Source organism: Psammomys obesus, unplaced genomic scaffold (assembly GCF_907164565.1).
Source record: "Psammomys obesus unplaced genomic scaffold, mPsaObe1.curated_primary_1811, whole genome shotgun sequence".
NCBI classification, from domain to species: Eukaryota; Metazoa; Chordata; class Mammalia; order Rodentia; family Muridae; genus Psammomys; species Psammomys obesus.
Window position 1 is genome coordinate 19,234,729 of NW_026590062.1, and position 23,778 is coordinate 19,258,506.

The window sequence follows — 23,778 nt, forward strand, 5'->3', positions numbered from 1 at the left end:
AAAGAAACCTAGTTAAATAAACATACATTTTTGGGAGAATACAACTTTTTTTTTCCTTCTGTAGTTGTCAGAAACTAGAAATAACCCAGAAGCATGGACTAGCCCAAGGGCTTCCTGCAGGAAGGACCCACGCCTGGGGCTGAAGGATATGTTAGAAAGTCTTACTAAAGAGGAAGGAGGCTTTGGTCCCTAACATCTTTCATTGCAGGTCTGCAACACAGGCTGGATGTTTTAATTGCAATAATTATTATCACAGTGGTCTATTATGAATATATTCCTCTCCCAGACAACCAGACATCACACCAGTGTCTAAAGAAAATACTGTATACCCATATCTGTAAATAGGCTTAAAGGGGCCAAAGAGCATTCAAGCTTTTCTGTCAAAACCCCTGGGCATAAGGAAAGCTATTTCAAACAGAGGATACAGGGATCACCCAATAAAGAAAATGAAGGGCTTCCTAGTGGGCTCAAAATTAAATCAGAGTATCTGAACATCCATGAAAGGAATCTGTTGGGGGCTGGAGAGAGTCGTTAAAGTGTTTGCTACACAGGCAAACAGAGACCAGAGTTCAGACCCAGCACCTAATTAAAAAGGTAGGTGTGGCAAAGTTATCTATAATCCTAGCACGGGGGGGGGGGGGGGGGAGGCAGAGACTGCTTGATTCCGGGATTCACCGACCAGTCAATGCAGCCAGGTTCAGTGAGAGACCATGCCTCAAAAAATATGGTGGAGAGCAACTGAGAAAAACACTGGACATCAATCAAGCTCTGGCCTCTACACTCAGGTGCCCATATTCACAGACACATAACATAGTAACATAGTAACCGGTTCACAGTGGTCATGGGGACACTCAGGATCTGGGGAAATGGCCTTTCGTCTTTTTACTGGAAAGTGACAAGATGGCCAATGAAGTAACCCAAATACGACTATGATCATTTCAAATGCTCTCAATATCTTACTACTAAATGCTGTGGTGGAATCCAACTCCTTCTTCTACTTCCCCAACATGTGTCCCCACAAGTCCCCTATAAGGCCACAGAATAAACGTCTCCAGTAAGGAGGCTAGCGATGATGGCTATAGCTTACCATACTCCCCAGCAGCCTCAAAACAGCTATTCATGGCAGTCCACATGCATGCCTGTAATCCCAGGAGAGGGTCCCCAGCCAGCTAGCTTAATGGGTGAACTCCAGGATCAGGGAGAAAGCCAATCTCACATGACGAGGGGGAGAATGATCAAGGAAGACACCAGCAAGGATACCTGGCTTCCACATGTGTACAAACACTTGTGTGTCCAGAGAGAAGCACTTTCTCACCATGTGGAACAGTTCTGGTCTCTGCTGGCAATTTTACACTCATAGGACAAGGCATCTGTTTCCCAGAATTCTCCAGGAACAATTCTATACAACAGCTTCTGTATGTGAGAGGCAGATTTCCATAGGAAGGCCAATTTCCATGACAAAGGGGGTCTGATTGCATGCTATTTGTGGTATGGGGTGGGAGAAGATCGAACTACTTCTAACTCCTTTGTCTCACACCAAGCACCAATTACCTTCAATACTATTTAATTCACCACATGTAAGACATTTCTATCTCTCAAAACCCCAAGAAAGCCAGCTCTGAAACAGCACGCACGCATGCACATGCACACACACACACACACACACACACACACACACACACACAAACTCCTGGAGGAAGAAATAAAAAAATGAGCAATATTCTATCTTTTCCTTATCTGGGATAAGGAGAGTGGATAAACACAGATCTAATTTGCAGAGGCTAAAATTGGCTCATTTTTCTGTTTCACGTCTCTGGTCTGCATCTTCCTTACTCTAAGCCCAAGACACCACAAGGGGCTGTAAAGTGGGCTCCCTGTGTTTATGATAAGGGATAGTAAGTCTAAACCACATTTCCCCTCCTCTACCACAGTCAACTGCATTATTTTTAGGTGTGGAACTAGGACTTTTCTCAAGAGACAATGTTCCTTTTTTGTATTCAATATTGCCTTCTTTGTATTCTGACCAAGAAATCCTGTCCCTTCAACACCAACAACTACAGTTAACATTGTTGCTATTAAACAACTCACTAGACATGAAGTTGCTTGCAATACCTTTTTATTTTCTGTTTTTGAGGACCTCTGGCTGGCTTTGATTTCACTGTGCATTCATTATATCACAGAGGGTGACCTTAGACTTCCGATCCTCCTGTCTCTACCACCTCTAGAGTGCCGGGATTACAGGTATGAGCCAGCACGTCTGATTTAGGCAGAGCCATGCATAGAAAGCAGGGCTTCCTGCACACCAGGTAAGCACAGCTCCCACGAAGCCCCATCCCAGCAATCTGTCTGGGTAACGGCTTTCTTATCCCTTCTCAGATCTCAGACAGTGTAGTACCTAGGTTCTCTCTGTGTGATGTTAATAAAAAGGCACAGCGCCCAGACACTCCAAAAATCCGTTTTAGTTACTTTGCTGTTGCTATGATAAAACACCATGACCAAGGCCATTTTATAGATGAGTTTATTTGGGTTTAGGGTTCTAGAAGGCTGAGAGTCATCTTGGGTGGAGAAATGGTCCTAGCTGGGCTTTTAATCTCATAGGCCCACCATGATAGAGTTCCTGTAACAAGGCCACACACCCTATGCCTCCCTAAAGAATGCCACCAACTGAGGACCAAGTGTTAAAGTAGGGTACTTCTCATTTAAACCACTGCAGGACCCAACCTTGCCTATATCCTCTGGAAAGTGTGTCTCCATGAGCCCCACAAAAGCTCAGGCGTATCCCTATAATTGGAGGGAAAGGCCTTGATAAAGCCATCAGGAGCTCAGGGAGGCCAAGGATTCTACCTGGTACTTCTTGAGTTGACACAATGCCCATGAGAATTCCCTGCGGTTGGTGTTGGAAATGGAACAAGATTCTGCCTAGCTTGCAGGTGAGGGCTCCCTGCTCCTTCTCTTTCCTGAAGATAAGCTGTCTTCACCACAGGATTTGAAGGTTTCTGTCTTCTCTAGATTATTCCCATTCCCTACCACCAACCTCACAGCTTAGGGTATATTCTGTTGGCAAGATCTAAGTTGACATTGTGGGACTGTTGTATTATGGCAAACACAACAAAACAAACAAAAAACCCTCCGGACATAACAGGATCATCCCACATCCAGTTTGGAATAGAGATTACCTTGGCCTGGTAGTCATGGCAACTTACTGAGCAGAACAATATACAGTGGTAGCTAGGTCTTATGGTAATTATAAAAGAGCCATTAATACCGTTGGCAGGAAGATAGGAGGGTCAAAGGACCCCATCCAAGAGTTTAGCCATTCCTCTCCTCCCCTTCCCTCAGCTGCCTCCTGGGGGTTTCTAGAGTTCATGCATAGTAAAACAGTAACCAAAGAGGGGCTCTACAGCACAGCTTCTACAAAGTCACCATCCGTGACGGGAATTCAAGGTGAGACAGCTGCTTTGGGGTCACATTCACTACTCCTCTGTGCTCTGTAAGTCACTAATTAGCCCACCAAGTGGGACTCTAGCAACATCATTCACTACCTTGGTCAGTGGCTGGTGCCCTACACGATGTGGACTGTTACTCATTTTGTCACCCCAGGAGGAGCTAATGGAGCAGGGACAGAGGTGGACAGAGGGGTGGGAAAGTCAGAAGATCTCCCTATGGCCTGCCTCGGCTTCAGGAGGAGTCCAGGGAAGGGGATTCTAAGGCCAAAAGGGGTGGCAGTTCGAGAGGCCCCACAAACAGGCGGGTTGGAGGAGGCAGGGATTCCTCCTCAAGCAGCTCTGTTCTACAGCAACCTATGGGCTTTATAAAACCTTAATTATCTCCGCATGATGAATACATGTGCACTTGTCTACCCAACTGTGGAGGACAATCTATGGGATGCGAGAAAGGATAATAGGGATCGGAGAGATAGCTCAACCACAAATGAGGGCATACCAAACTTTAGAGGGCCTGATTTTGACTCCTAGAACCAACCTCAGGCAGTTCAAAATCACCTGTAACTAACTTCCCAGCTACAGGCAATCTGATGGCCTCTTCTGACTCTTCAGGTACTTCACTCATGTACATAAACCCTTACACAGATAGATAATTAAAAATAAAAAGTAAATCTTAAAAAAGAAAAACAAAGGGTAATATTGACCATCAACAAAAAATTCCTCTGTGTGTGTGTTTGTGTGTGTGTGTGTGTGTGTGTGTGTGTGTGTGTGTGTGTGTGTCTTTAGTCTATGTGTGCGGAGACTTAAAGTTGATATCAGGTGTCTTTCTCAATCTCTGCTCATCTTTTCATTGTTGTTGCTGTTAGTGTGTGGATGTTGTGTGTGCTTCGGAGCATGTGTAGGTGTGTCACAGCAAACGTGTAGAAAACCACTTTATGGAACTGGTTCTCTACTTCCACCTCTTCGTGGGTTCAAGGCACTACTTCAGGTTGCTAGACTTGTGGAAAGTGCCTTTGCCCACCAAGTCATCTCAAGCCTTGTTTTGTCTGAGATAGGGTCTCTCACTTGCCTGACACTTGTCAACTAGCTAGGCTGGGAGCCCCCAGGATCGTCCTGCCTCTGCTCCCCATGGCTGGGATTGCAGGAGTTGGCCACCACTCCAAATCATATCCAAATTCAGGCCCTCACACTGGCAAGGCAAGGACTTTACCTACTGAGACATCTCCCCAGCTCCTAGAAGCTCCCTGAGCGCAATGTGCTCCAGAAATTGGGGAATTATAGAACCTGTTGCTCCTATAGCTGTTCAGCTCACAACACAGGGGCAGTAAGTCAGTCAGTCTCTCTTGGCTTCTGTCTCAGTGGGGAAACCAATTTTTCCCTTGGCAGATGTTTGAATCACAAAGACAGAAGGATTCATAAAATTCACATGAACATCCTGTAAACATTTAAATACATCAAGATTAGATAAAGGCAACCATGACCTTGATTAAAATTGAGCTATTTTTTTTTAAGTGTAGAGCGGTAATCCCTCTAATTTGCAGGCTCAAACTCCAGCCTCTTGAAAGGCTCCTCTCTCATTGGGTATGCTGTGTGTATAAGCAAGCACACCCCACCCAATTAACTTGTTGTAAAACTGGAAATAAAAGAGGCATCAAAAAGAAGCAACATTTTGGAACACCTATGCAGGTCTTACTCCACTGAATTGGACCAAGTCTATGACATTTAAATAAAAATCAATCAGTAAGTTACAGAAAACATATTCGCCACACCCCTGTCTGCTCCAACCCTTGCCCCTTGCCAATTAACTATTTTATCCCAACTGGAGAAGCTGGCCCAGAATGTGGTTTGCTTAGGACTGAAAATTCTGACCTGCAGAAGCTAAGTAGCTTGCTCAAGCTCATAAGCAGAGTGATGGACTGGAGCCATGGCCCCTTGCTGTTACAGCCTGGGGCTCTGTCTCCAAGCTAAGCAGGCCAGCATCAAAGCTGCCAAGTCCCCAGCCCCTGCCCCAGTTGGCTTGCGAGTTTAGCGGTGCCCTCCAACAGTGAAATTTTATGGACCAAATCTGCACACCCACCAGACCACCAGGCTCAGAGGCATAACCTTCCCAGCTAAGCCTGCTACTCTGACACCAGAGGATTGCCAGGCTCCTGCGAAGGACCGGGGTGATATGTGGTCTTGCACATCTGGCTCTCAACGGTGCCACTGTGGAACTCCCTTACACTCTTGTTAAGACCGTTCACTAAGAGAAGGCCTTGAAGAGTTTCCCAGCTGTGTGTCACCTGATATAAACCGTTCCTTTCTTGCAAAGCTTTAAAACTCTGTTTGTGTGTATGTGTGTGTGTGCACGCACATCTGTATATCGTGCACATATCTATGTGTGTGTGTGTATGTGCACGATATACAAATGTGCGTGCACACACACAGAAAGAGAGAGAGACGGAGAGAACTGAGTGCCTTTCAGGCAAGTAAGCCAGCTTTTCAGAGTGTCTTGAACCTGATGCGAGGAGAGATGACAGCTGAAGGGCCTGTCAACCACCTACCCAGAAAGAACTGCTGCCTCTACCAGGAGTAAAGACAGACGCCAAACCACAGGTGCCTGGTGAGGCTCAATGCACCTGTCTCCCAGGAGTAACTGACATCAGTGCTGCACATGGTATACACACACACACACACACACACACACACACACACACACTTTTTGATAGTTGTTTTAGTATTTAGCAGTGTGAATACTAGCGACCTTTAACAAAACGACTCTGAAGCCGCCATCTGAGCCCCCAGCGCCCCACCCTTCAATCTCTTTCTCCAGAGCGGAGGGGCTGTGAGCACCAGGCACACTACTTCAGCAACACCTGTGCTTCCGCACTGATTCGGGTGCTTGTCATTCACTTTACCAACAGGAATTAGCATAAGGCATTAAGGGGAAACTCCAGGGGAGGAAAGAAGGGCCATTTTGATGGAAATAAGGGGCGAAGGAATAATCCGTCATCAACTAAAATGCTTATTTGTGTATGTTTCCCAAGCAAAGCTTAGGAGAAAAGCCTGTGTTGATTTTTAGTATACACAAAGAAACCTTAATCCTTTCAAGGCAACTGAAATCACCCCTCACTCACTCAGAAAAGCAGCAAAGAAGAAAGGCACCCGGTCAGGGGCATGGCCGTTCACAGCCACATAGATGCCCCACATGACTCAGTGTAAGTAAACAAAATAAGAATTCGGGGCGTGCTGGAAACTTGGGGTGGGATGGGAAAAAGAGAAAGACAGATCATCTTTCTTCTGTCTTCTCCTCTTCAAGTCGCAAAGTGGAGCCGAAACAGCTTAGAAAGGGCCAGAGCAATTTAGCAGGAGAAAGACACAGTCCCAGGCGGCTAGAGATATGTGTGCCCGGGTTGGAGAGGTCAGAGAGTGATAGAAACTTCTTTGGGCAGGGAACTGCCCTCCCTCCTGCCCTCCCTCCGTTTGCTCTCCTGTTACCTTTCTTTTTATTAAGGACACCTCCAAGGCCCACTGATCCTCTCTCGTGAGGGACATGTGCTGTCAAGCACCCACATCAGCTTTTATTGAGCTTTTAGCATTATGGATTACAAATTTATACAAACTTCTCAGGTCATTAAAAATATGATGAAATATAAAGCTGGAATCATATCATGAAATTAAAATACAAGATCATATTCAATAAGATATTAATTCTGGGAATCCCAGCAAACATACACACACACAGCCCTTGGGAACAACTTTAAATATAATGTACTATTTAAAATCAAGGTGGGTTCAATGTCAGAATAATTGGAAGGCATAAAATAACTGCACATGGAAATGCCTTACTAACTAGTAAGCAAAAAGAATAAAAATCTAAAAATTTAACAATGACATAAACTGCTGAAATGGGCTCCCGGTTCACCCTGTGGGTGCCTCGCTCTTGGTCCAAAGCTTATCCAGTGCTCCCACAAATCCTTAGTGGAACAGAGGTTACCACAGGCCAGCACATCTCTATTTAGCAATTGTCCTGCAAGCCTAAGTCAGGTTCTAGGGTGGGAAGACAAAGGTGAGTTGCTCTAATTTGCATCTTTCAGATTGCACACCTTCTGAAGTCATGAAGACTCCCCTAAATTTCATTATATCCAAGGACATGTCTGCAAATGAAGACTGCTGAGAGACCTACCAGCAGTGATTTAGGGTGAGCCTTTCCGAAATGGACCTCAGCATCATCACAGCTCTTCCTTTATGGACTAAGGCTTGGAAGGAATAAATGGGGAAGGGCGTGTTTAAATGCTGTCCCCTTGCTCATCTATTAACTTTACAGAGAGCCCAGGACAGAAGAAGGCTTGCATCACAGCTATAATGCTGTGAATACTAAATACCTCGCTAGTTATGTAGTGAGGTATAGAGTTATATAGTATGTGTCTGAGGCACACACACACCGTTCATAGCGCTTTGACTGCTGGGAAGTTGATAACTGACAATCAAGACATTGTAAAAACATTCTTTTCTATTGCAGCATCCGACATGAAATTAACACCACCGATCAATTTAAACAAGGAACCGGTAAATTCTTTCAAAATGAACTTTTTCTCCCACATCTCAAAAACATCCAGATTCCTGAGCAAAGCAAAAGCACAAAATGCAAAGACAAAAAGACCACATGGATTTTCCTTTTCCCTTTCTTCTTGGACAATGGTAATGAGATGCATTTTTTTTATAAGCCATCCTTTAGAATAATAAAGGGGGTCTTACCTTTGTTTACAAAAACAGTGTTGAAGAGTTTTTCAGAGCTAGCATCTGAAGCCTGAAAAACAGAAGTAAGGTAAAGCGTTAAGACTGTCAGCTAAGGCCGTCCCCCACAGCATCATCAGTTGCTATGATTTTTCAATCAATTGACTATATTTTAGGAAAAATATAAAAGCCAGTCATTTCCCCAAATCCTCCATCAGGTGGTGCTGGTTGACTGTTGGAGAAAGGCTGTACTGCAGCTATTTGCTGGTGGAAGGAAAAAAAAAATCTGATTTTCAAAATGTGTCCTTATTAGACATATTATCTGTGCAAAACATATTTCTATGAAATGGTACAAAAGGCAATTTAGTTCATTCACAAAATGATTTTCCAATTCCGTTGACAGATCATTATTTTAGAAATGTATTATTTTGGTTTGTTTTTTTTTTTTTTTTTGCCACCAGATTTCTTGTATTTCAATTTTCTTCCACAAATCAAAAATGTGTAGTTTTTGACATTAATCTTTTCCTCACTAAAGTACCATCCAGCATACCCACAAAATGATTTGTTTTTAGAGATGTAGCTGATGATCCTGATGTTCAGTGTTTGTCACAGTAACCAGGCCAACCTCGGTGTTTCAGATGGGAGCTGACCATGCTGAAAACCTGGCCACTATGTCACACCAGTGTTACCTCCTTTTCACGTTTTTCAGAGACCATGTCTGCTAATTATTATACCAACATAAGGGAAGTCAATAAGACTGTTTAAATAGCAAGACTATAAAGTCAATTTAAATTATATACTAATGTTCCGGGAAATAAACAGTGAGTTGGTTTCGTGAAAGTGACGGTAATGTTGAAAATTTACTGTTTATTTCTAGGACTTAAAAAAAAAAAAAAAAAAAAAAGGTAAAATTAAGAAAGCTCACTGCTCTGATTTGACAATATCTCTTTGACAAGTCAATGGTCAACCTGCACTCATGCTGTGTTTGACCTGTAACCCTTCTGAGAAAACTCTCCTCTTTCAGGTTTTATACAGAGACACATACATTTGTCAAAGCAAGGCACAGAATGTTCAATAAATACGGAAGAAAGAAATATGGGGAATAGGGGCAAGGGAACTTGGGCTGGCTTTGGGGGACAAAGAAGATATTCTATGTAGTCTTTCAATGCTACGCTGATGGAGATGAATTATTGCTGAAGGAAATGTTTCAGTTTACAAGGCTAGAGACAGAAAAAAAAAAAAAACACAAAACCTAACCTATTTTTATTATGCCTGGTTCTCATTTAATTCTAACCTTCCTTTTCTATATGGGGTGGTTCAGAGGATTAATAAGACCAAGGGCAAAAAAATGTACAAAATATGTATTCAATTGCATTCACGTGTGATTCCTCTGCTACTTTCGTAAGAATACTAAAATACATACAGAGCTTTCCTGACATCATAAGTAATGCTAAACAAAATTATATTATAGTAGCACTTCATAAAAATGGGCCACAAAGCACGTCCTGCGGAGGGTGTTCAGCATGAAAGAGTGCAAGAATAGTAAGTTAGAAAGCCCCACTGATCTGCATGGTGTACACACAGATGCGTGGATCGGACGAAGGGCACAACGATCGGCTGCGCCAGAGGTGTTACTATACCCAAATATTAATGAGCTTTCTAGGCTTGTAAATTTCACAGTCTAAGGCTTAGCAATTCAAAGAGTTTTCATCACTCTTACAATGGTGTGAAATGCTCTTAGAAAATCATTAACAAGTCATGGCTTCAAAGCTAAAATGGAGTTAATATTTTTTTGAAAAGGAAAAAAAAACCATACACACACACACACAAACACACGAGCAACACCCTGTCTCTTCTATTATTGTACAGAACTAAAATAACACTTGAAATTTTGGGATTTTTCAATTACAGTGAGCCTATGGGCCTAAAGAAACAGGTTTTTAAAAAAATTTACTACTCTTCCAAAATGGCAAAAGCATAGCTAGGGAGAAGCAACTGTTTCAGGTTGCATTTTCCATTGCTCTGGGTGTGGGAGGCAGAACTGGATTAGGCTCTAGGTGGCAGTCCCTGGTGAGTCTGTCACCTTTGTGAGCACCACTGGGCTCTGAGCACACTCTTGAGTAGATAAAGAAGTGGCCCTGAGGACCTGATGATGTTGTGACCAACGGTTACCAAGGAAATATGTCTGATGGACATTCAAAACGCTTGGAGCAATGCCTTCTAATGGAAGCTTTTTGAGCCCTTTTATTTACTGACATTGGTCACAAAGTGTTGAATTGTTTCTTGTGCCTTGGAGTAAAAAAGATGATGTCGCAAAAAGGCCTCCTTAGGAAAGGCAAAAACACCCAAAGTACACGTGCCTAGGTGACCTGGTTAAAATTTTTTGAAAAGTCTTCCTGCTTCCTCGTTCTCCTCTCTGCCTTGTGGACCACCTTCACCCAAATTCTTCGTGTCTCCCCGGCAGTCTTGATAGGTCCAAATTCTCTGTAGATCCTTCCACTTTCCTCGAGTAACTTTCCTTCGCTCATCACCTTTAAAAATCAGGGTGGGTGTAATGGCTCAGCAGATAAAATGGGTTCGTCACCAAGCATGACGACTCCAGTTCGAGCCCCCACACCCACATTAAGGTGGACGTTGTCCTCTGATCTCTTCATGCACCCTCCACATACATACTTTTATTTTAAAAATTCGTCTGCACAAATCGATGGGCTCCTTAATCGTGGGGAGGTTCTCATCTCGTTGCTTTTAAAAGGAAAATAAACGTGCATTTCCCTCTATAACGTGATCGTTTTGTCTACCTAATTTTTCCCTTTAAATTAGCAACGATGAACGCAGGCGCGATAAGTCAAAGGGCAGACACACCGGTGCCTTCCCCATTCTCTCCGGCACCGTGCACCTTTAGCCACACAGAAATGTAATGTTTCAGTTGCCATTTCGTTTCCTCACCTTGATTGGCTTTGCTGAGTTTTATACACTTAGAGGCTGAATCTAAAATTCCCAGAGAAACAAGCCCTTTGGGGCATTTTACGAGAAGGTGCGTGTTATTTGCCTTTTATATCAATACTTTCGACGGTCTAGAAGCCGTAGCTGGCGTGGAAAGAAAAGTTAAGTCAAGCAGCTTGGCTAATGAAGAAACTGAAAAAAAATAAAGAAAGAAAGAAAAAACCGTCCAAGCACACGGGTGGGTCCCAGACGCCTGGAGCTGCAACGGGATTCCCTCAAAACTCAGACCGCTTAGGTGGCTCTCCAAAGCCACACCCGCAGAAAGAGGCGCAGCAAGACAATCCTCTTGGAAACTTAAGCGCGGGTGAGTTCCTGCACCAGCCAGCTCGTCTTTCGCTTCCCCGGGCTCCGCGTGCGCACAAGCCGGAGGGCGGGCACCCGGAGCTCGGCGCAGGGACAGTGACCCGTCGGCAGGCAGCTCTGCGCCAGGGAACCCTCTCTAGCCAGGGCGGTCGCCGGCATCCCAGCCCAGGGGTCTAGTGATCTCCTTGGGAAGCCGCAGGTCCACTCCCGGAGGTGGGATTGCTTCTGTCCGCCAGGGGCTCCCGGGCAGGCGCTCACGGCTACACCGGCCGAGCCCAGCCAGCGAAGAGAGCCAGCAAAGTACAAAGGGGAGCGGGGGAGGGGCGGGGAGGGAGGCCGGGCCCGCCAGACGCCAGCAGCCCGCCCCTGTTACCACCCTGGCCCGGCCGAGGCCGCAACAAAAGACCCCTCGACCCCTGCCTCCTCCCCCGCAGCCGCGGGTGGCGGGCGGCCGAGCCACCCCACCCCACCCCCCAGGGGTGGGGGGACAACGTTACCTGGTCGCCGGGGGTTCGGCTGTCTTGTCAACCCCAAGTTCATGGCTTGAGTCCTCCACCGGGTGTACGGGCACACACCACCAGGAGAGAGCAACCAAAACCCACGGCAGAGAAAACGCCCAACTCCAGGCGGCCCGCCTAGGTCCGCAAGTCTGTGTTTTACTAATTCCTCTCCAAAGTCTCAAAGCCGAGGCACGCGAATCAAATCCGAACCGGAGCCGCAACAGCAGCGGCGGCGGCGGCAGCAGAACCGGGATCCTCCGCCGCAGCCGGGAGTCGGCGCCGCGCGCGCACATCCAACGCAGCCAAGTCCGGGGCGGGCGGCAGGGAGACGGGGAGGGGGCCCGGCCCGCGCGCTCTCCTGGTGGCTCCGGCGGGGCGCGCGGGGGGCCGGATGGCTCAAACCAGGGGCTCAACTTAGTGCGCCCTGGGGACCCGGCCGGGCTGAAGAGCGGTGGCCCGGGAGCCGCAGCCGCGGTGCTCGGAGCTAAGAACCAGGCGGCTGCGGCGGCGACAGGACAAAGGAGACCATGTGCGGAGGGAGGGAGGAGGGAGAGGGAGGAGGAGGGCGTACGGCGGCAGCCGCGAGAGCGGCTCCCCGGCGGCAGCCTCCGGCTCCCGACGGCGGGTGCCGCCTGTTCGGCAGCGCCGTGGGCTGGTCTGACGGGTCCTGGGCCCGCCGCGGCGCGGCACCGAGACGCTCCGGGAGTCGCGGTTCGCCGCGGGTGTCGCCCGCCTGGGTGCGGGAAGCTGCGTTTGAAGCTGCTGAGGGGCGCGCGCGGGACTAGCTCCGCTCCGGCCTGCCTCTCCCGCCTGTTCCCGGCTCAAGTGAACTCCATCGGCGGCCCGCCGCCGGCGCCACCGGCTACCCGGGGCTGGATCGTGGCAGGGAAGGGGGTCCCTGGTGGCGACGCGGGGACACCTCTCTCTCCCGCCCTCGCTCTCGCGCTTGGACTTCGCTCCCCGGATCGCACCGAGCGCGCCTCACTCCTGGCGCTCGCGGCTCTCGGAGCGGGACTTCTCGGCGCGCCCAGCCGGAGCCGCCAGCCGGTGCCACCGCCCCTCCTCCGACCCGCCCCACGCGCCCCGCCCCTCGCCGCCCCTCCTCTCCACCCTGGCGCCCGGTTGGCCCCGCGGGGGCGCAGTCCCAGGGTGCCACACTGACAGCTGTGGCTCCCACTACATTCTGCCTCCGGTAGCGGATCGGGCCCCAGGTCCCCATGGCGCCTTTCCCCCGCGGGGAAGAACCGCGACGCTCAGATCCCTTTGCAGTTACTGCTTCCGAGATTTGCGCCAAGCCAAGGAAAGGCTACTAGGCCCGCAGCCCAGCCACGGGTTGAACTGCTTCTAGCCCAGCTGCACACGAGAAGATCAGGTTCCCAGAGCGGAATGGACGTCCAGGGTTGGGGGGTAGATCTTGGGCACACAGTGGGTGTAATATACAAAATAATCATTGAATTGTTTGATACGGAGGAGGAGGGGATCAGAGTCTAGAACACAAAGGTCTTGATCCAACCACGCCTCACAGTAGGTTTCCCAAATTGGCCCTGTAGACATCTTTCCCTCCGCACAATTCACCAAACTATCCGACTTGTGTACACATTTGTACCCACCAAGTGGTGACGGATGCTTCCCCTTTTGTCCAGCAAATGTGGCGAGTTAAAGCCAAGCCAAAGCTTCGTTCTGTGAGTGATAACTGTATCACCTATCACCAAGATGTCCCCTGAAGCCCAGCTAAGCACCCTGGAGAGGAGATGGAGGGATGAATGAATAATCATTAATGGGGCCCTCAGCCATCTAAGCCACTCACTCACCTACCAGAACACACAGCCACTCTCTTCATTTATAATTCTGTCTGTGCAAGATTCTCTTTCCTTCCCTCCCGCCCCATTGTGTGTGTGTGTGTGTGTGTGTGTGTGTGTGTGTGATCTGTGCTCCAGTGCCCTGGAGGACAAATCCCCCGGAGCTGTGAGTGACCTGACTTGCTGGAAAGCAAACCCCAGCCTTTGGCAAGAACAGCTGAGCCATCCTTCTTTAGGTGTTCTGACCTCTTTTACTTCCCCTTTGAAGGAACTGAGCCATGCCAGGAGGACAAAAGACTGAAGGCATTTGTAGCTTTGATTCTACCCCTGCAGTTTGGTGAAGCCTCTCCTTGGACCAAAAACCCAAGGAGAGGAACCAAAGCGTGCCGCCAAGAGCAGCCTGGGCTGCAGCATGCACAGTGAGTGGAAAGCAAGAGGGAGAGCCTGGTTTCCCCAAATGCCACTATGACCCGGGAAAAGTGGCTAGAGAAGAAAAAAGATAGACAAAGGGCAGAGCTCTTCTCAAGAGCTTCTGCAATCCACAGAGATGTCAAGGAAAGGGCTTTAAAGGAATGATGGTGCCCAGATCCCTACATCACAGCACTAAAAATCTATAACCCCAATACTTGGGGAAAGGACAGTGAATTCCACAATGGTCTGGGGCACATGGTAAAAACCTGCCTGAGTAAAATGAATCAATAAAACGATAATAAGATGAACATGTCTCATTTCTTTAAAGTCACTTCACCAGCACTGGTGTCATAGAAATCTTAATATAAATAAACAAACAAACAGAACCTCGTCATTGTAAAAGTGTTTGCCACCAAGTTCAACAACTAGAATTTTGGAAATCAGAGGTCCCTTTCAAGTTTGACCCTTTTGGAAAATGCAGCAGAAATGAAGTTTTGGGGAAATGGGTTGGTTTAACTATCTACTTTGAGGAAAGGTGACTGGTAGCTCCAGGAGGCCTTGGACTCTCTGTGTAGCCAGGAGTGACCTTGATCTCCAGATCCTCCTGCACAGCTCTGAAATTCAGCCCCTCCCTAGTCTTCCTAATTGGACATTTCATTTTGTTTTGTTTTACTGAAACAGCATCTCACTATGAAGCCCAGGTAGATCTCTACTGCAGCTGGCCATCTCCCTGCTTCCTTCCTCCCCAGTGCTGGGATTACAGATATTTACCAATAAATAAGGCCCAATTTTGGAAGATTCTGGTCCAAGTCTAGAAACCATCATATCTTTTACATTCCAGTGGTTTAATACACCAAAATATTTCTGCCTTCTTAACATCACTTTCAGAGCCTGAGCTAGACCTAAAGACACAAAATCTTAGAAAGCGGCCATCCTACTAACCATCAATGAGCAAGACATGGACTCAAGCTGAGGAAGGAGGATTTAGGAGTTCTGGGGCAGCCTGGGCTACAGAAGACCTAATCAATCAACCAAGCACAACCAGGCATAGACTCCAATGTCTTCCTACTGATAAATTAATTATTTCAGGAGAGTTTGTGAAATATGACCACGTGCTGGGAGAGAGTGTCAATCTTTTCAGTGGGGTGGCCTCTGGTAAACTGCCAGTGTTCCAGGAAATAACTGCATCTGTGATCTTGCAAGTACTCATACTTAAACTCAGAGTAACACACACACACACACACACACACTTATTTTTTTTAGAGTCTCAAGTAGCACAGGCTAGCTACTTGACATAAAAGCAGGAGGGGAACTCAGTTGGGAAGAAGAGGTTCAATAGGATTAGGAGAAAGATCAGATACCATGACAAACACGTAATATATATATATTATATTATAATATATATTGCATATTATATGTACATATGAAATTGTAAGAGTTTTAAAAATCAAAGATTTTAGTCAAGTTGGGTTTTTTTTTTTTGGGGGGGGGTCAAGACAGCACTTTTCATGTAGTCCTGACTGTCCTGGAATGTGTAGACTAGGCTGACCTCAAACTCAAAGATCTGCCGCCTCTGCCTCCCAAATTCTGGGATTAAAGGTGTGCGCCACCACCACCCGGCTTCAGTCAAGTTTTTTTAGTCAAAATTTTCCAAGCAAAAGGAAAATCCATCTTCCTCAAGTTTATATATATGTATGTGTACATATATATATATATATTTATATATATATATATTTTAACTTGGAAAGCTGAGTTAGAAGGATTATGACGCTGAGGCCAGCCTGGACTCTATAATGAGATCCTTTGTCAAAACATCAATAAAAGCAAGGCAAAACAAACACATAATTCTAAATCCATCTAGAGCAGCCATCCTCAACCGGTGGGTTGACACCCTTGGGGGTCAAAGGATCTGTTCTAAGCAGTTGTCATCAAAGACCTTGGGAAAACATAGATATTTACATTAGTCGCCACAACATGAGGAGCTTTAATAAAGGGTTGCAGCATTAGAAAAGGCTGAGGCCCACTGATCTAATAAAGGGTTAATAACTGACAATTTGAAATTCGAGATGGTATTCAGTGGTATCATGAGTTATCAGGCTTAACCTGGCCACATTTACAGAAAATATGTCTTTAAAATTCTGGCCTTGGGTTGAGTGTTTTGCATAGAGAAGGTTCCATTAATATATTTGTAGTTAGCCTTGAAAAACATAATGCTCGTGAAGCTCCCGCCCCAACAGAGTAATGCTAGGAGGTTCCTGATACAGTTAAAGGAGGAGGAGGGCTTTACAGAAATCTACTCAAGCCTTCATTTTAAATCACGTAAGCAGTTTGAAAAGAGCATGGAAGGGAAGTAATAATTCGCACAAGTTCCTTCTCCAACTCACCTCAGGCAGATGTCACTTAGTCTTGGCTTTCTTAATTTTTTTTATTTGGGGGAGGGGACAGGGTCTCATGTATCCCATGCTAGCCTTGAACTTGCTGCGTAGCTGCAGACAACGTTAACCTGCACCCATCTCCACCACCTCTCAAGTGCTAGGATTATAGGCTTGCCGCTAGACCGGGTGTTTGCGACCTTGAGGATCCAATCCAGGGTGCCATGCGTGGTGGCAAACACTGTGCCAAACTGAGGCCCTAGCATAAGACTTGCTTTTGTTGTTTTTTTGTTTTTGTTTGTTTGAGACAGGGTTTCTCTGTGTAGCCCTGGCTGTCCTGGAACTTGCTCTGTAGACCAGGCTGGCTTAGAGCTCAGAGATCTGCCTCGCCTCTACTTCCCAAGGGGCTGGGATTAAAGATGTGCGCCACCCCCCCCCCCAACCAGGCCCTGCTTTTTACAGAAATCAATCAAGAGCCCTGGTGTGAAAAACAGGAACAAAGAAGCTGCTGGCTGCCAGAAATGAGGTGCACACCCCTCTTTTGCCACAGTCTACCCTTCATTCCTGCCAGTTCTCTTCTTTCACATTCTTCAGCCCAGGAGACAGCTACTCTTCCTGGGTCCGGGATGTTGTTGTTGTGTAGGCCAATACCTTTGAACCACATATCAGGGCATCTTCCTTTCGTATGCATGCCTAGTCAGCTTCAGCTGACCCCCAAGTCCTTCCATCTCCACAGTCTCTAGCCCTTCTGGTAAATTTTGAAATGGAAGCATCATTACTTGTCAGGCAGAGAGGAGACTGCTGTGGCTCACGTTCCCATTGCTGTAAAGCAAAAACCCTCCACCATTCTAACGCCTCCGTCCCTACCATCTATCATGGCTGTAACAAGAGAGAAGTAAATAAATGGAACTGTGTTAGTTTATGGCGCATACTATTGAGATGCAGGGGGGAATAAATATTTTCCAAGTATGGAAGTCAAGGAAAAGAATTTTATTTTCAAACTTCAGAGTTGACTATAAACTAGTAAGGGGAGGGGAATATAAGAAAGGATGTAAAATATATCTTACTTAGCCACCAAATCTACATTAAAATATTAACATTCGGAGGCTGACACCAGAGAAGAAAGGCAGTGAAAAACTAAAAATAAATTTCATCTATACTCATGTCACCCAGTTGTCGACAGGTACCTCATCTGATTTGTTTTTCATTTTGTTGTGTTGCTAGGGATGAAACCCTGGGTCTTATATATACACATAAGGCAAGCACTCTACCACTGAGCCACATCCCCAGCTCCCTCACTGGAGGATTCTAGGCAGGTGCTCTACCACTGAACCACACCCCAGCCCCTCACTAGGGGATTCTAGTCAGGAGCTCTACCACTGAACCACACCCCAGCCCCTCACTGGGGGATTCTAGGCAGGTGCTCTACCACTGAGCCATTCCTAATCCAACACTAAGGGACTCCAGTCATGTAAAGAGTGTAAGACAAGCAGTAAATCACACATGATGGTGTCATCTACTGGTTCCAAGATTGAACCACTACTAAAGAAACTGACATTCATATAGGTAGTACCATGTTTCTTGAAAGTGTTTACCATGATATCATCACTTATATCACTGTTGAGAGGGAAATATACAAATTGACAAATGTCCTAATTCCAGACAAGAAAAATGGATACAGGAAGTACAAGAAAGACCTTAGCATGGAGCTGAGATGACAGAGTTGACTCTTCAAGGTGTGACTATTGTCTTCTGCATGCACTCCTGTTCTACCACACCCCTGTGGAACCTAACCCATTTTCTTACTCCCTGGCCAAACCCAGAAGTAAAAAATAAATCCTAGGGCTGGAGAGATGGCTCAGCAGTTAAGAGCAACTTCTGCTCTTAGAAAAGACAGGAATGGCTCCCAGTACTGTAACTCTAGCTCCACTGTATGGTACACCCTCTTCTGGCTTCTACAGGCACCTGCACTTACATGTACAGACTCACATACAGATACACACACACACACACACACACACACACACACACACACTCAAGCAATTCTTAAAAAATTATTTTTTAACCCACAACAGCTTCAAATTCTCTATTATAGCCAAAAAGTCCTTCAAGTGCTGATCTTCCTGCCTCTGCCTTCTGAGTGTTGGGATTATAGGCACGTACCACACAGGTTCTTTACTGAAATGGTGCCTCTCTATGTAGCCCAGCCTGGCCTCCACTCCAGATCCTCCTGTTTCTCTCTTCTGAGTGCTGGGATTATACAACACCCACCTCAAAATTAGTTCTGATGTCTATAATCCAGAGAAACTTCCAGGTCTGAGAGGTTATGGTAACCATGTCTTTGCCCTACGAACACTAAGGATAGTTGGAGTTTTACTGTCCTCCTCAGTTTTAACAAAGTCTACAGTAATCTGAGAGGAAAGCCTTCATTGAGGATTTGCTTAGATCGGATGGGACTATGGGTGTGTCTGCCGGGAACTGTTTTGATTGTTACTTGAGGACGAAGGGCACAGCCCCGAGGGATGCACTGTCCTCAGCAGGTGGTCCTAGACTGTAGAAGAAAGCTAGCTAAGCATATTCTTGTGAGCCGGCCTGAGAGCAAGCAAGCCAGAAAGCAGCATTCCTCCATGGTTCTTGCCTAGAGTTATTGCCTGGACTTCCCTCAGTGACTGATTATGACCTAGAAGGGTAATCTAAAATAACCCCTTTCCTCCTGTAAGTTGCTTTTGGTCTGAGTATTTTATTGCAGCAACAGAAAACAAACAAGACCATTTATCTACCCGGGCTTTACAGCTTGAAGGATGACGGACATCCTGAGAAATGGAGGCTAACTGAACACTGGTCCATCTTTCTACCACCTTCCCTCAAAAGCTGGAGTGGCTTCCCTTGGAAATGAGTTACCTAGAAGTATTAATAATCCTTGGGGTTCCCAGAATTCTACTCTTCTATCAATGTAAATAAATGAAGCTTTTGTTTGAGGCTTCATGACTGAACACTTGCAGAAGTCCCAGTGAGGCAAGAACAATGTATTTGCTTCCACTGTTTTGGTGAATCATACATTTTCTGGAGAAGCAGGAGGGGAGTTAAAATGTCACAAAATTTCCTTAGGGTAGATTTCCTAAAAGCATTCTCATTTCTGGCTTCTCACTTTTGTTCTGGCTTTAGCTTTTATCCTTCTCTTCTGTGGTGTCAGGATTGGAAAGGGGGGTGGGGCTCTTGAGCATACTTCTATGTACCCTCCATCTCTGGCTTTATGAGTCAGACCCATATTCTTTAAAACATGAATTGGCAGTGTGTGAGAGAGATTAGGCGGGAGGTGAAGACAACTTGAAGGAGTTGATTCTCTTCTTCTATAAAATAGGTCCTGGGAATTGAACTCAGGTCACCAGGCTTGGAAGCAAGTGCCTTTACCCACTGAGCCACCTCTCTTGCCCCAAAAACGTATCCTTTATAAAAGGCCAAGTGATACAAAAAAATACTAGTGATGATCAGAGGTCAGGACAGGCTGGTGTGTGCTCCTGCAGTGACCTGCCATCTCCTCTTTCGTCCTATGTAACTACCATTTGTATATGTTGGTGGCACAAATTTCTTCTGCTGCTCCAAAGGACACATTTTCTCCCCTTCTCTCCCTCCTTCTCTCAGTGTATGTGTAGTATAAGTTGTGTGTGGGTACACATGCATTTGTGGATATATGTAAACATACATATGTGTACATATGTGAAGGCTAGAGGTCAATGCTTGGGTGTACAGGTCCACTGTGAACAGGTGCCCCTGTGCCTAGCTCCAGTCTGTTAATTCAATCATACGAGTACTGGTACTGCAACACATACATGCACCAGCCTTTCTTATCCTCTGATGTTTCCCAGGTCAGAGAGAGTCCATGAAATGTATTCACATCAACATGCTAGGGAAATGATCACACCTCTCTGGCAGTGAGAACCTAAAAGAATGAGTACATCACCTCCAACATAAACCCCACTGCAAAAGTCCTTTCTGCTGATTGCCACCCATTTGGAATTTCACAAACTATAAAACAGACAGACTAAAAACAGAACACAGATAAGTTCTCCTGAAAATGATTACTAGCTAAAATGTGACAACTAGAACCTAAACCTTACCATAAATAATTTCAAATTTGCTAGTCACTTTCCCAGTGAGAAGATAGGACTTAGATCTTGGCTTCTGAGGTAGACTTCTGTCTCTTTTGACCAGCAAACATGGAAGAAGTGATGTGTTAGAAACCCCAGTCTTGGTTATTAGAAAGGCCTGCAGTTTTCGTGTCCTTACGCTTTGAACCCAGTCACAGTATTGTAAGGAAGCCCAAGCAGGGCCATACAGAATACTGGGGCCTCAGGACCAGAGACATAATTGAGGTCTCAGTAACAACTGAGCTAGTGTGTGTGTTTGTGTCCCTCATACTTATATGGCAAATGCTTTAGGAACAGAGTTGTACCCACAGGCCCTTGTCAGTCCTCTCATAAGCCTGCTGTGGTTCCTCCACCTCTAGTTAAATGTGCTTCCCATCTAATGTTAGGAAGAGTACAGAAGAACTTTGTCTTCACAGCCTGCTCTAAGTTGCAACATTGTATGCAAATAAATAACTGTTGTATTTTAAGTTATTACATTTGTGCCTTGTTTCAAAGCAATCAGCAACTGAAGTAGCAACCTGGGTACCTGCCAACTCCAAGAAAGGAAAGGTGAACACACACCGCCTTGAGCATCACATTTGTGATCTAAGTCCCCAGCCCCTCACTGGGGGGTTCTAGGCAGGTGCTCTACCACTGAGCTGCACCCCTTAACCCTCACTGGGGGATTCAAAGCTGGTTCTCTACCACTGAACCAGCAGCTCAGTCCCAACAAGACAGAAGACAGAGAAAAAAAGATGAAGAAACCCAGACCTGGACATGGACTACAAACTTGCCTGCAAGGGAGAGGACATTTTGGGTTTATGAACAATGCAACAGAAGTCAACATGAGTTAACAAAAAGAAAGAAGAAGAAATAAAGAAAAAAAAAAACAAAAACCAAACACCTCACTCTAATAAAGCAGTTTTCCCTGTTATAAAGTCAAGGAAATGTAACATGTCAATATTAATGAAGGAATAAATGTGCCTCCTCCCTTTCTTTTAGAGATTAGAAATGTTTGCAAAACTAAAAAGTCTTCAGTAATCCCTTCTTTTATCCGAAACAGATTGCAGTTTTAAGCACAGCCCCATAAAACTGTAGGTTCAAAGGAACCTGAAACCAAATTAGCATAAAATCTGGAATTCTCATTGCCACCAAATGTACAGCTGCCATCTGACAGCTCTGCTGTGATTTCTTTTTTTCCCAAATAGAAACTGAAAGTAGCTGAGGTGACGCGGGCCATGTCTCCAACCTTTCATGCTTTTCTGCTTTTCTTCCATTGACATATTCAAGAGAGAACAGGGTCTAACAAACCTTGAGAGTCTGGGGATGTGCTTCATTTGGTAGGATACTCGCCTTGCATGCACAAAGTGCTGGCCCCATCCCACACTGCAGAAACCATGGATGCTGGTGGGATCCTGTAACCTCAGTACCCAGGAGGAAGAGGCAGGAAGGTCAGGTGTTCAAGGTCATCCTCCCCAAGATAGTGAGTTCCTGCCCAACCTAGGCTCCCATAGGACCCAATCTCAAAAAACAAATAACCACGGGGTTGAAGAAACGGCTCAGTGGTTAAGAGCACCTGCTGCTCTTGCAGAGGACATAGGCTCAGTTCCTAGTATCCATGTTGGGTGGCTACAACAGCCTGTAACTCCAGCTCCAGAGACATAACACACTCTTCTGGCCTTTTTATCCCCATATGTGTGTGCATGTATGTGTGTGTATATGTGTAGGTACATACACACACACATATATATACATGTATGTATGTTTATATTTATATATAATATTTTATACACACACACACAAACAGTAACTACCCTTCTCTAGGTCTACCACCAATGCCTTAATTTTGTCACCTGGCATGAAGGCACAAATCTATAATCCCAACTCTGGAAAAGTAGAGGCAGGGGGACCAGATGCTCAGGCATACCCCTGCAGTACATTCTAGGCTAGCCTGTGCTACATCCAACTCTCCAAGGTGGGGGGAGAATATCCACAGGACAACCCGTCCTGCAAGATTAGTTAACAGCCGACAGGGTTGGGGCTACTCCACTCAGAGAGTACTTGGTGAGCGGTTTCAGGCGTGCTGGGTGTTTGAAGGTAAAGCCAGATACACAGGCTGAATCTGCTAACACCGTGCTGGGGGGAGAGGAGGCAGAATGAGCAACAGATGCCAAGATTATACTACCAAGTCAATGTCCCAGTCTTTTGCTTAGGTCAGCAGGGATGTAACAACTACACAGACCCTCTGTAGGCACAAAAGAGGGAGGGTTGTTTGGACTGTGGCTGAAACATCATTTGGGGGATCAACAGTTAACCTTCCTAGAGTGAGCTGGTAATACGCTTGTGGCCAAGGCTGATGACCCAAGTTTGATTTCCAGAATCACACATGATAGGAGAGGACAGACTATTACAAGTCGTTCCCTGACCTGGAGCTGTGACACACATGCACATACAACAAATACACGATTTTAAATAGTGTCCCTGCCACAGGCCAGGAACAAAACTCTGTGATATAGATCAGGCGCTCCTCCGACCTTTGAAGAGTAAAAGCTGGAAGATTTTTTTCACCCCCAGGAGGGAAGGTGGATTTACCCAGCACCATCCCAAACCTCCTCCTCAGATCCCCCATATGATCCACTGAATAAATCCAAGTGACAGCTGGCAGGGGCGTCTCCACAGCACATGAAAAGCAGGCTGCAGCCCCATAGGGAGTGAGGGGCCAGGCCTCTTCACTTCTCTTCATGAGCTTCCCCCAGGCACGTTGGATCCTCCCGACCACCAAGCTCCCGTCCTGACCATCTGCTGCTGAACTAGGCACTGATGTTAAGTTAACAGCAGCCACTCAGGCTAGAGATGGGGAGGGGCCTAGGCTGTGTGACTGGGGTGGGCTGTCCCAATTAGAAAATTACCAAAAAAAAAAAAAAATCCCCAAGGATGCCAGCGTGGAAAATTAGGGCTTCACTCACCTGCACCCTTTGAAACTTAGTTTTTTCATTGTTGTTGTTTTAAAATAGGGTCCCCTGTAGCTCAGGGTGGCCCCAAATACCCTATAGAGTTGAGGGTGGTCCTGCATTTCTGATCCTCCTCCCCCTCTCCTAGAGTTG

The 23,778-nt window shown here is 46.2% G+C and overlaps 1 protein-coding gene across 1 annotated transcript in view; it reads right to left on the reverse strand.

The window, feature by feature from the left end:
* Window positions 1-23,778, reverse strand: part of Auts2 (activator of transcription and developmental regulator AUTS2) — a 1,016,386-nt gene that overhangs the window by 47,711 nt on the left and 944,897 nt on the right. Inside the window, exon 6 of the mRNA XM_055606033.1 lies at window positions 8,181-8,232. Within this exon, the coding sequence (XP_055462008.1) occupies window positions 8,181-8,232 (52 nt within the window). The remainder of the gene's footprint in view (window positions 1-8,180; window positions 8,233-23,778) is intronic.